This window comes from Strigops habroptila, chromosome 7 (assembly GCF_004027225.2).
Source record: "Strigops habroptila isolate Jane chromosome 7, bStrHab1.2.pri, whole genome shotgun sequence".
Lineage (NCBI taxonomy): Eukaryota > Metazoa > Chordata > Aves > Psittaciformes > Psittacidae > Strigops > Strigops habroptila.
This window is the reverse complement of record NC_044283.2, coordinates 63,665,419-63,678,822: the sequence shown is the minus strand read 5'-3', so window position 1 is coordinate 63,678,822 and position 13,404 is coordinate 63,665,419. Positions and strand designations below refer to the sequence as shown.

General features: G+C 36.8%; 1 protein-coding gene across 12 annotated transcripts in view; it reads right to left on the bottom strand.

The window, feature by feature from the left end:
• ANAPC10 (anaphase promoting complex subunit 10) overlaps positions 1-13,404 on the bottom strand; it is a 59,730-nt gene that overhangs the window by 13,978 nt on the left and 32,348 nt on the right. For 5 of the 12 annotated variants that reach the window (XM_030493091.1, XM_030493092.1, XM_030493086.1 and 2 more), the window contains exon 5: positions 7,672-7,846. In XM_030493091.1, the coding sequence (XP_030348951.1) occupies positions 7,672-7,846 (175 nt within the window). Of the gene's footprint in view, positions 1-2,914; positions 3,327-4,273; positions 4,284-5,887; positions 5,993-7,468; positions 7,847-10,862; positions 10,955-12,141; positions 12,244-13,404 lie in introns of those variants that run through there. The other 7 variants (XR_003992403.1, XR_003992405.1, XM_030493090.1 and 4 more) reach the window with 7 other exon arrangements.

Sequence of the window (13,404 nt, the reverse complement as noted above, 5' to 3'; positions counted from 1 at the left end):
CAAAGATGTTTTTATTTAAACAGGTGAACTCTTTAGTGGAATAGAATGGCTGATGCAAGCAAACCTCTGCCTTCAGCGATAGTAAGTACTTTAGAAAATGTGAACCAGAGATTTCGCAGTAAATCCTCCTTATCTTCGTCACGGACTGTAGTGATAAAACAAGGGGTAATGGGTTCAAGCTTAAACAGGGGAGATTTAGGTTAGATTAGGGAGATTTAGGTTAGATACAAGGAAGAAATTCTTTACTGTGAGAATGATGAGGCACTGGAACAGGTTGCCCAAGGAAGCAATTCCTAACTCAATGAAAAGCAAATTATAGATTACGTAAGTTGTGTTTGTAAATCAGCCTGTCTTGCCTGGCCAGAGGATGTGGAATCCCACTGTTATCTCAGCTGCCATATCTAAGTCATCACTGGGCTTCCCTGAAGATGGGGCAAGATAACCAGTCAAGAGTGTGGTGATGGTAGACATCTTCGAGTCAACACTAGAACTGAATCTATAGCCATAAACTGTCTCAAAACTTAAGTGCTGCAGAGCTCTGATGCTCTCATCCGACACAAGGAATTTTTACCTTCCAATTTCAAAAGATTTCAACAAATGACACATTCAATGCTACATTGCATGTGTCTGGAATGTACTCCTAAAGGAGTTTTGTATACTGAAAGCAGCATTTGAGAAAGAAATTTTCAAAACTGCTCCAGGTCAGCCTGTTTTTATCTACATAACTGGGAAGTCACTGATCCCATTTAATTTACTTGAATCAAAGTATTAAATATTGGCTTAACTGTTCTCTACTATAATTAACAGTGGTAATTCACTTCAGTGGGATCAGAGTTCAGATATTTAATGCTTTCAGTGATCCCAAACTGACTCTCATTTCATATGTAATTATGTCTGGATTATATCCCCTAGCAGCATCTAGTATTAGCATCATTTTCATTACTTGGGTTCCCCCCCCACCTTCCATTAAACTAAACCACGCTAATACTGTTGACTGGCTGCAAGAAATATTTATTCTTTCGTGCAAATGGAGAAACTATCACAGGTAATTGTTAGGCTGATGTAAAACAGCTTGTTGAAATGTCAGCCTGGAACTACAGCAAATATGTCACATGAAGCATTACTTCAAATTTACTTCAATGAATAATGTTTAATGATGGTTTATAGAGTTTTATAAAAGCACCTTAACACCTTTCTGATCTAAAACAGAACACTTAAGTATTTCAAACCAACAGCAGACCACCCAATACCTTTGCCTGGAAGCCTCAGCAATCCTGCCTTTGGAGGGCAGTGTACATACTCTTAATACTAGGAACGTTTTAAATGCATTTAGATTATTATCTCCTGCTCCAGCAAAAACCTACTGCATTTAATTAAAGAAGTAAAATAATGTGGTAGTTAAATAATAAACAGCTATTTTTGTGTAAACATGCAAAGGAATGCAAAACATTCCTGTAATCCATCCATCAGTGCTTAATAACTACTTACATATAAGGACAAAATTTAGGAATCTACTAGCATTCTACTGCATGTTATAACCAGAGCCCCAAACCTGCATTTCCCCCATGTAGGAAGCATGTGCGCATGTCAGTCTGGGCTCGCTCCCACGATCTCAAAGAATTCTGATGCATTCCAGTTAAGCTGCAGAGCTGGATGGTAAATTCAAGAAAAATATCCACCAAAAGTACCTCCATAATTCATTCACATACCAAAACACAGTAACAGCACCGACAAGCAATTATTCTTTCAGTTAGACCTGACATAGCAACGAACTCTCACTTTTTGTATTACTGATCCTGATCCATCCTGAAAACAGGAGCTACAGAAAACCCACTGGACATTTTGAAACAAAGACGTATATTTATGGTTGAAAATGTCTGAAGTCTTTAGGATTTCCTGAGAAGTTTACTACACTAGCTTCTGACTCTCCTTTCTCTATAGAACGTAATGTGATTCAGCTGTCATTACTAGGCCCGGTCTTGGCACCATGACTTACTGCAAGTGGCACTGACTCTGTAGCTACCCCTACTTCACAAGGTACCTGAGCACTTGTTTCACTTGCAGCTCTTGACTCAAGACAATCACAATTATTGCTGGCTATGGCTTTGTGAGAAGTATGGATTTTTCAAGCAATGACCTGCTGCCTGGAGATGTGGCTCACTGTATTAGGTGAAGCAATGATTTGCCTTCCCAACACCCGGTAGCTCTCCATGGTCCTTCAGTCTGTGTGTAACATTTGTTACACACAAGTTTGTGTGGTTTTGCTAATCAGTACTGGCGATCTGGACACTGCTGCAAAATTCATCCTTAAAATAATATTGTTACCTGAAAATCTGCTTCACAGTGAAAGAGAAGACAAAAGAGAGATGGCTTCAACTTTCGGCTCCATCAGAGACTCCATATGCAAGCTTAAGCAAAACAGAAATGTTTTGCTGTTCTCCATTTTAGAAACCAGGAGCAGCAAATACATCTTTTGTCCCTCTCCTGTCATCTGCCTTTGTTTACACCGTAGTACTAAGACGACAGACAAAAATGACTTAGTCAAAATACAGTTACCCTCATTCATTTCAACAGGAGTTACTGAAGATCCTGGTCACTTAGTAACTTCCCTCTTCTTAGTGTCTACAGAGAAAATTAACCCCGGGTTAAATTTAAAGAAAGGCTTTCTCACCTACACTATGAATCAAGTTTCTGTCCCATAAGGTGGAAAGCTCTAATGTGGTATCTTCCAAAAAAAGTTTTAAACCCCCTAAATTACTACTATTTGAAGTGATTAATCAAATCATTGCAAAGTCATTACTTCTTAGAACAAATAAATCTTCCATTTTATCCCATTTATTTAAATGTTACCCTTAATCTTATACGACTCAATATTTATCAGATGTTTATTATACAAGAGACAAAGAGAAGGACTATTTGGCAACAACATCTTAGATGACAAAACAAAAGATACGGAAAACACAGAGCAGTAATCAAGGAGTTCTATTTGCTATATAATACAGCTAATCATAGTGATTCACTCAATATACTACTAGTCTGTTATTTATCTCTTTTTATGGTGCTCTAGTTTTCCAACGAGTTCACTTAGGATTATTAACTACTGCCTGCTTCAACAGTGAGGGACAATGCTCTAGCTACAGGGGGGGAATCCACATCGCACAAGTTAAAACAAGATGATTCCTACCTTTCATTTCTCATCTAACCTATAATTCTGCTTTTGATACTGCAATTAAACATAAAAGTTCAGGATGTACTTTCATACCTTGCCTGAAGTTAGAAAACTGCCAACTTTTCCGCCACGGTGCAACTTGCAGTTCTCTTTTTCTCTAATATAAGCAAGAGAAGAAAATGTAAAATAAAATATTAAAAAAAAAAAAAAGAAAAAATTGCGAAATTTAAATGATTGAAGTAAAGTCGTAATGAGATATTACTAGCCAGACTACAACAAAAATTTGAAAGCCTAAAAGTATCCGTAATTCAGTATGAAAAAGGACCTAACCCAATACTCTATTGAAATTAATGAGAACTAGTCCATTGTCTTTAAAGAAAACAAGTAAATTAAGTGCTCATCCACTTACCAGTGTCTTTCCAAAAAAGGAAAGCAGGCTTTAGAGATAGTGTTCTGAGACTTGGAATTTTTCTATATTTCATTGTTAAACAAGAGAAAGTTCATGCCTTAAACTCGTTTTTATATCACTGTAGTTCCCTCCATTTTCCACATTAGTCACAAGGAACTATAAATTATCAGTATTTTAAGGTATGGTCACACTAGGCCATCACAGACTACAGGTGGCCTCCTGACTACTTCTCCTCTCCCTGACAACACTATTCTCAGTTTTATAATGCTTGAGAAACAAAAACTCTGAACTCCCTTGGTTCAGTTTGTTGGATTATTGCTACTTGATATTCGACACTGCTACAGTAATAACACAAAACTGTCCACTCTGATCTTAGTCTCCAGGTGGACAAGGACACCAGTGCAAGGAAGGTATTCTTCTTTATAGACAGGATTTGTAAAAACAAACCAGGAAATTACTTATAGGTCTGCGGGGAAAGTCCTGTGATTTGGGGTAGGGGAAAGCAGCCAAACCCTCCGAAACATCTTTCACATAGGGACATACCTATAGTATACTGCTCAGATCATCGCTTTAGTAAAAACAGTTACTCAGGAAGTGTTTAACCTTTATTAGCCTAAATATTGGCCATTATAGAATACAAATATACACCCTCTTACCCTCTTTACAAACCTTTACACTAGACATGTCACTGATTTTAATTCAATTCTAGACTTTGAATACCTTCAGTTAGCAGTCAGCTTGCTAAATACAATGCTAAGATTGTATGTTTCTAATTGACAAGCAAAGATGTCTTTTCGGAGTATACACCTTTAAAAGTTTTATAAAAGCTCTCTTTTCCATGGATCAGAATTATTTAAGACCAGTTGTCCTTGCAACCAGTACACCTTACTCTTTCATATTTGGAGAAGCAAGCCAAAGTACGCACATAACTGCCCTTAGGTTTAGACACAGTTATAATTCTTAGCAAGCCACATTCGTGAATATCTCATTATTTTTTCCTCATCACTTTGAAGAAGCTGTCTTGTTTGCTCATCATGAAGAAAAAGTATGCTTTAAGCTGGCAACAAGTTGACAACCTGTCTCTTCTTAGCATCCCCTGAAGTTAACATTCGTAAAACCACCCTGTAGGGCAAATAGGTCAATTGCCAACTTCATGTTTTTCAGAGATACAGCTCTGTATTCATTTCTACTGAGAAGCTGACAACTGGGGCATAGTAAAGACTAGAGATTCCTAGAGCTTGTCTCCTTCCAAAGAGCAAAGTGTGCATGTATAAGTTATGAATGCAAGATATTGTTAAAGGACGCAGAAGAAATTTTTCAGACTGAGCAGGAAGTGAATATGGGAGACAAGTATATAGAGCTAAAATGTTATTTTCATTTTCACTAAAACCCTGAAAATTCATGATCAGTATGAAAATGGTTCTAGTATTCCATTAGCACTATTTATACATCAGTAAGATTGTCTATTTTTGTGAATTTTCATGGCAAAGGTTACTCATTCTGCCTTTTCTTTAGGTTTGTAATTTTGGATTCTCTAGTACACATTAGCAGTTACCTGTAATTTACAGCACTTGTTGACACCTTCCAAAGAAGCATGCAGCTAAGCAATATATAAGCTTTAACTAAATTAACATTACGAGAACTTTCTGTTCTCGAACTCTGCCTTTGGAAAAAATTGTATGCTTGATGATTTTAGTGCTTAGTCACATAAAATTGCTCTTTCAAGTTGAAAGTTCACAATTCCATGTCTGAAAAACATGAGCAAGAAAAAAAAGTAGCAACTAAACACAATGCATGTGTAGTAACTTCCTGCAATAGTTTGGCAGACCAGTTTGTTTATCCCAGTTAAAATACCAAGTACTATATTAATACACAAAGGCAGTAGCTTGACTTATTTTCAGACAATCCTCTACGATCTCATCACTTAAAAATTAGCAGCCTTCTCTGACTAAGCACCAAAAATGTTAACACACAAATGTGCTTGCACAGATGTTAAATACCAACGCAATGTATCTACAATTGTTATGAAACAACATAGAAAAGATTCAACGTAGATTTAGAATGGCCACTGCACTTGTTTTCAAGTAGCACTAAGTATAAAAGAGCAAGACACAAACTTTAGTAATGAGTTTGTGTTTTTATACTGCCTTTCAGGTATGGTCATAGATCACTGTCAGCAGCAGTTGAAGGATTTACTAGTTGTACTCTCCCTTTTAATCTGCTCCCACCTTCATCATCATCATGACTCACTGTTCATTCCCACAGTTCTACCATAGATTACTTGCTTCCACCCAATACTAAGAATATACTTATTTTAAACGGCCAAGGATCAAGGATCAAACTGTTTCACAGACACAGCTCAGTGAACAGTCATTGAAGCATCTGAAGAGGGTCAACCATGAAGATGGTAATTTCTCACAATAAAGTAGAAACAAAATATTGGAATGTGCAGCTTTCAGACTGGATCTGCTATTGGTAGAAGTATAACATCTAACTACAGCCTTAACTTTTAAAGAGCTTTGTGCATCTTAACATCTACTACAAGACCACATTAAATTCAATTTGTAAATACGGTTCCCCTTCCTAACAGTAAAGCTTAACATCATCCAGTTTAATGCAGGTTCTTAAAACCCCTCGAACACCATCTGTGATTTCAGAACAGCAGTGTAAGTAGTCAAGCCAGGTTTCAGCTTGTTCAACTACACTATCAGGAGCAACAGAAAAGAATACTTCAAAGTTTCTTTGGATCAACTAAATCTTTAACAACCTTCCCATTTTCCTCTGTTTCAGCTCCTTTCTGCTTTGGAGGATGCTGTACCATTGTTTGATGAGCCTCCACTCTTATTAGCCTCTCCTTGCTCACAATTAACAAAAGTGTTAGAAGTTTTCCTTGGTTGACATTAGTCTGATTTATCATCAACTTTTATGGTGCTAGGAAAAAGAATGGGTCGGATCAGTTCTGAACTTTTTAAAAGAAACCCTTGTACATCAACAGCCTCTTTCTAAAACTTACCTGTTTTTTTAAGAAAGTAAAATAACCCTAGTAATTAGATTATGAGACATTATTAGAAGTGTTAAATATTCCTACTCATAGCAGATGAAGCATACATTTTCCTTGCAATGTTTGTTTGGATTTTTTGTTTGTTTGGTTTTGTTTGATTGTGGGTTTTTTGGTTGTTTTTTGTTTGGGGTTTTTTTGTTTGTTTGTGTTTTTTTTAACTTTAAAATATGTTAGAGAAACTCCATACTATGAGTCTAAGTTTACCTTGTATTACACATTTGAGTTCTCAGTACTTATAAGGTGCGCTGGACCTTCACATTCATTCCTAGGTTATTGTAGGATGTTGGACCATTCCTAACTCTCCCTCTGTTTTGAACAGTTACCACGTTAGATGACATATACTCAGTATATCTATATTAATGTATCTATATTACTGTATATACTATATTGAGCACTTTGGAATGGTTCGGTTTTCTTCATGTCATTGTCACCTTTATTGCATTATTGGTCACTGGAATAGGCTCCCCAGGGAAGTAGTCATGGCACCGAGCCTAAGAGACTTCAAGGAGCATCTGGACAATGCTCTTATTCATATGGTTTAGTTTTCGGTAGTCCTGCAAGAAGCAGGGACTTGGACTTGATGATCCTTAGGGGTCCCTTCCAACCTGAGATATTCTATAATTCTATCATCTACTTCGCAGTTAAAAAGAAGGCTAAATCCATACAGTCAGTCATTAACCAGAAAAAAAAACCTGTACAGAAAAGGGTACAACACGTTATCATAAGCAGTGATGGGAAAACACTACTGGTAATGTCTTTAAACCAGATAATACAAGAGCACTCAAAGACTTCAAGCAAAAGTCATGCAAGATTACAGACTACGATATAGTGTAGCACTGATTACCTTTATTTCAAAACTGTACAAAGTATAAAGATATAATTACACTGAAGTAAAGCCTGCTCTTTAAGCATCTAAATACTTAAGCAATGATAGCGCCCACCAAAAAATGCCTTTATTATTTCTCATTCAGAAATCTTATCTTATGGAGCGATACATCATGAAATCAATTGTTGTACATCGAGGAAATTTACCAATAGAGCTCTCTTCCACCGGGGTGTACACTTTGATTTGTCTCATGTGAGTGTCTCTTCCATTTTGGTGATTAGCTAAAACAGCAATCTGAATCATAAACGTGCGAATAGGCTTCTTATGAGTATCTGTTAAAGGAACATGAATCCAGCCGCTTGGTTCCACTAATTCAAGTTGCTGCCAAAAACAAGACAGAAAAGCAAAACATTCAGAAACATTTAATGTACCTAATATATGAACACATATTAAACCAATTTAACACTGTCTTGCAAATCAGATTTTAGTTACTTTTTCAAATGAATTTGAAATGCTACAGATTACTCATAACTAATTTACTGCTGGTGTAATTGGATACAAATAATTCAGCTGACTACAGCTTTCCTAAAATTTGAAAAAGTTTGCTTTTGCCTTTCTGAATCTACCCTTCATTTTGTGCCTTAACCTTAAAATAAAAATCAATATAAAAAATACAGATTTGAGTATAAATTCAAGAAAGCCAAAGCAGTACTATTTGGATCTTGTTACTGAAGTACACTGATCAAAGATGATGGAAAATATGCATCTTATTTTATCTAGGCACTCAGAACTACAATATTCTAGAATGACTTTTTTAGGAAACTGAATTCACACAAAGCCTGGGTTTTCAGCAATTCCTAAGATTATTAGGAGACTTGGGGAGAACGAAATGGAAGGTGACAGAGGAGAAAACAGAGGATACCTCATGGACTTCGCCTCATCTATCTGTCAAGACAGATGCCCAACCAATTAATAATACAGCCATTTAATCACATTCTATGGTCTATTTTGACTTGGCTTTTATACAAAGAGTGTAATACGATTTTTTTTTGTTTTAATTTTAATCCCACAGAAACCAATGTCAAAGCAAGCAAAGAATTGCATTTTGTTAACTCTAAACCACATCACTGACACATCAGCATGCTGAAATCAAGCTAGATGCTATGCAGAAATGTGGTAACAACTTTTGTTTAAAGCTAGTTGCCCAACTTCAAAGCACAGCTCGAAACACATATGGAAGAGCACACAAGTAAGCGGAAGTCTTCGGGTGGGGGGGAACCAACAAAACAAAACCCAACACAGTTGTCCACAAGCAAGTGGATTTCACACTGCTAAGCAAATAAGACTGCTGTTCTTCGCAGCCTAGTTCCTCTAAGATCTATGATCCTGAGCCACTCAAAATTCCCATCTTTCTCCAGAAAATACTGCATGACAAACATTCTGTCAAATGCTTTGCCTTTGCTGGAGCTTTCAAAAGACCCACCAGAGATCTACTGTTTCAGAGGCAGCAAACACCCTGAGGGAATGACCCAAGAAACAAGTAAAAAAAGTTTGATGACTAGTTTCAAGAGCAAAAAACCCCTCCTCTCACACCTCCACCTGAAGAGAGAAACCCACAACCTAAAACTCTCCACTGCTGCCAGCTCTCCAACAAATGATTTCCAAAGCGTTAAATTCACTAAAAGTTAGCAGCAAATCTTTTCACTCCGGGAGCTAAACACTTCCACAAACACACAATCACTTATTTGTTGTAACCCTGTCTCTTTCAAAAAAGCTACAAAATCTTTTTTTTTTGCATATGAAACTTCAGGTAACAGTTGGGTTTACAAAGTGATAGAAATGACGTGCTGTTGAAGCAGCTTTACAAAGCGGAAATTTACCCCGGTGAGGTGGTAGTCACCAGTTTGAGCAAGTATGCTTCCCATCACAACAGTGAACAGAAAAGATGAGGATCCCAACAAGGTTTTGTTCAACTAGTACTAAGGTAAGGTGGCTACAATTTAGGAAAGAATTAAAAGGTTATTGCTAATTAAACTTGTATTTCAATGTTATTCTCACAGTTTACAAACTCCAAGTTCCAGTGCTCTGATACTGGGATTTTTATGCTTGGAACAGTACTAAATGGATTAGTTAATACACTAAAATAAAGCACTACTTTCTTAAGAGTTGACATCATTGGTTTCAGCCAGATCCAATATAGTTCACGTTTGCATGCTTCATTGGAAAAATTGCAGAGTGAAATAATGACTCCAGCTCCAGAACCAAGAGAGCTACCAAGGAATCAGCAAAATTGGACTATTTGTACAAAAGGAAGTTCAATGCTTATTAACTTCACAGAGAAAATTATATCTTTTATTTTAAGGGAATTATTAGGGCCATAAAGGTAAGCACTGGGAATTTAAGAGTTACAAAGGTTATTTTACTGGTGTAATAATATACTTCTGTTTACATAAATGAACTTTTGATTACATATTTATCAGTGCTTTGCTTCATTCCTGATCAGTGGGAGGTGCTCATATGCTTTATTTATAGCATGTAATTTTTCAGGCCGGCTAAAAAGGCAGTCAATTTCTACATGAGCCTTTCTACAGAGATGGGACAAGTAATTTCTACATCTTTAAAACATGGGACTGAGGCATTAGGTTAATTAGATTAAAATATTCCCTAGTTCCAGATGTCAGATTTGATATACTTTGAACCAGATTTTTACTGTCCTTACTAACATACAATATTTTACATGAGGTTTAGCTCCCACTGCGTTCGCTTGCAGTTATAAGTGTCTGCATTTCTGCAAATTGACAAGTTCTCAAACCAGCCAGTATGGAACACCCAGTACGGAATAGTTTTTTCAGTGGATCATGTAAAAACACAGTGACTAAGCACAGACTGCACACAATTCATCAAGAAGCATTCAACTGTCCTAACCATAAAGCCCTTTTCTTATTCCTGAAATCTCTGCTTCACTTACTCAACATATTCCAACTTTTGTAACAGCTGAATACGCATCCTTTACCTTACAAATCCTGGACTCATCCTCAGAATAGACCCTTTCCCCATTCCAAGCAAATAGCTGCCTTTGGACAATGCATGTAACACTAGTGAAGTTGGGGCTGTACTGCAATGTATTAAGCACAAGAGGTCCAAGTTAAACTTAAATGTTTGAAAGGGAACTCTTGATTTTTGCCCTAAGTAACATTAATGTACTGTGACATTTTTTGAGTCTTTTTTTTTTTCAATTGATGCCTACATAGTTTAGCAAAATGATTAAAACCCACTCAACTACTTAAGTTTAAATGCAACAAAACCTAATTACTATTATCTGAACATCCACTAGAAAAGGAAGTAATATTTTGCCAGTATGATACACATTTTCTGTAACCAAAGGAATGGTACAAACCAGACACACATAGGCTCCTAAGTTCTTCTCCTCCACATTTGTCATGCCTTTTCAGATGAACGAAACAGTTTCTTTTCCTGAGGGCCCAGGTCCTTCACCAGGGGGAAGGAATAAGACATGGGAATAGGCGGTGGTGGTATAAGACAAAATGCTGCCCACTCTCAGTTCAATGTCAGCACCCACATCCAGCTGTTACAATTCCTAGCAGAAATGGGATGAAATACACAGCTCTACTCTGCCTGAAGCATTCCCAGTGTGAACAGAATCTAAAGGAAGCTTACTGTGAAGTTTTAAGAAATTCCTATGAAGCCCATGCAAATGGCAATCTTTCAAAGCCTTGTAAACCGGTCTGGAAATTTGGGTGGATTTTTACAGGGAGGCAAAAGACACATTCTCAACACAAAGACTGAACTATTGCCAAATTTCAAATCCTTGCTTCAGAGCTTGGGGGCACTGGAGCATCAAAGAAGGACACCAGAATATTCTCACTCAAGCAAAATAGCATACTTGTCACTAGCCTTATTCTTGGAACAGAACTGCTTTGGCTGAAACTTTCAAAAAATTCAACCCAAAGCAGACATCTGGCATGGAAAAAATCTGTCTGAATTGAACTTGGGCAAAAGTTATAAAGTAACTAAGAGTTAAGCCTTAAAATGGAAAGGGTCACAGAACCTTAAATATAGGTGGCACTAGGAGCTCTACCTATAGTAAATACTGTTTTTTAAATTCATTTCAGTTGACTTTGCTGTCAACCCTGTTCTTCAGAAGCACTAGCCACTGTATATACACATATGTATATACATATACATACACAGATACATATTTCACCCCAACTCTACATCATAAGTCCACTATGAGAAAATACCAGATTAACTTTCCTCCTGTATTTTTTCCTCCTACATAGGTCATTAAGAATCAGTCACAATTAAATGGCTTCCAGGAAAGTTTTAAAAGCCAGCTGTGTTATTAATTACCTGAGTGAAATAAAAATTACAAGTATGTGTTTTACCAGAGAAGGTTAAAAAAAAAGGGGGGGCGGGGGGAGGCTGTGAGGAGGGAAAGAACAAAGGAAAGAGTCAATGCAAGTTCAATATTAGTAACTCAGGACAGTTCCTGCAGCCCTAGAGTAATCTTACATACAATATACTAAAAGCCTAGCATTTGGTTGTTTGGTTTTTTAAATTTGCTTCTAATACTATAAATTTGGTGACAACTGGTGAACAAGAGTATAAAAGTCAAAATAAAGGAATAGAAATTAAAATGGAAAAAAATCACTCACTTGTCCTTCGCTGCTGTAACATACTCTCATCTATCTCTTCTCCTGCTTTCTTCTCTCCATTGCTTTCTTATTTTTCCTCTCCTCTGCGTGCTACAGCTTTACCTATGGACATATACTGCCACTCCAGTAATCCATGTTATTTTGAAAGCCAAAGCAGAAATAATGTTCTCAATGAAAAATCTCCTCCCCAGCCAATTTAATAGTCCTGTTTCTTCACTTTATCTTATGGAGTCCAGAGGTTCTACAGAATTCTGTACGCATTTGGCAAGGCTGTTATTGCAACTACCGTATGTTCTAACATAGAAGATGCAAACCACATAAAGGAAAAATAATTAAAAACAAACAAATAAATGAAAAAATAACCAAGGCCAACGCAACTTGAGGCTACACTTCAGAAAGATGACTGACCACAGGACCAGAGTTTTTAAGAGGAAGCTCGTTCTACACTGGTATTGCTGACCTCCTTATAAGATAGGAAATTATTTATCCAAAGAAGGCTTTTGTATTGTACTCAATCCTACTTAAACCGAATATTGACTTATTTTCCATGCTTTGTGATATTCTGTTTAAATTCTGTGGTGTCTTTGAAGTGGCATATAACTCAAACTGCTAATGTACTAGGCTTATAAACCCAACCCAAGTTCTTTGCTATATTTAGAGTAGGCTAACATTCTTGAAACAATACATTATTTTTGTTGCCCTATGAAGATATCTTTTGTTAAGATATAGAAAGGAAAAAACCCAATGTATGTAGTTTCATATTCAGGGTCATTACAAATATATCTGAGAATGTATGCTAGACAGGGCTCCCAAAATTCAGGGGAGTAAGTTTTCCTGTGCATATATACAAAGAAAAAGTAGCCTGGTTTCTTCTCCTGGAGAAAAAAAGTTCTCTTCTGCACACACGTGCCGACAGAAAGCTGAGAGTTACTGCCGCCATCACAGCTTCAGCATGACACAACATGATTCTGAGATCCTGGTACCTCATCACATTTAATCATCTGGACTACTAGATCAAAATGGCAACACGTATTTCCAGTGGCTGCCTCTAAAGCAGGCTGTGAAACCAAACAGCATTTATTTTACTCCTACTTCTGTCACAAAGCTGCTTCTTTTTGTTTTAGTGACTTTGCCATCTTTGAAATTAAAAGGAGTGGCTATACTTTTCTTTACAACTATAACTTTGTTCTTCTATACGCTCTTACCATACAGTTATATAAAAACCCTAACGTTTTCAAAGCAGGTGTTCTCGATAAATAATGC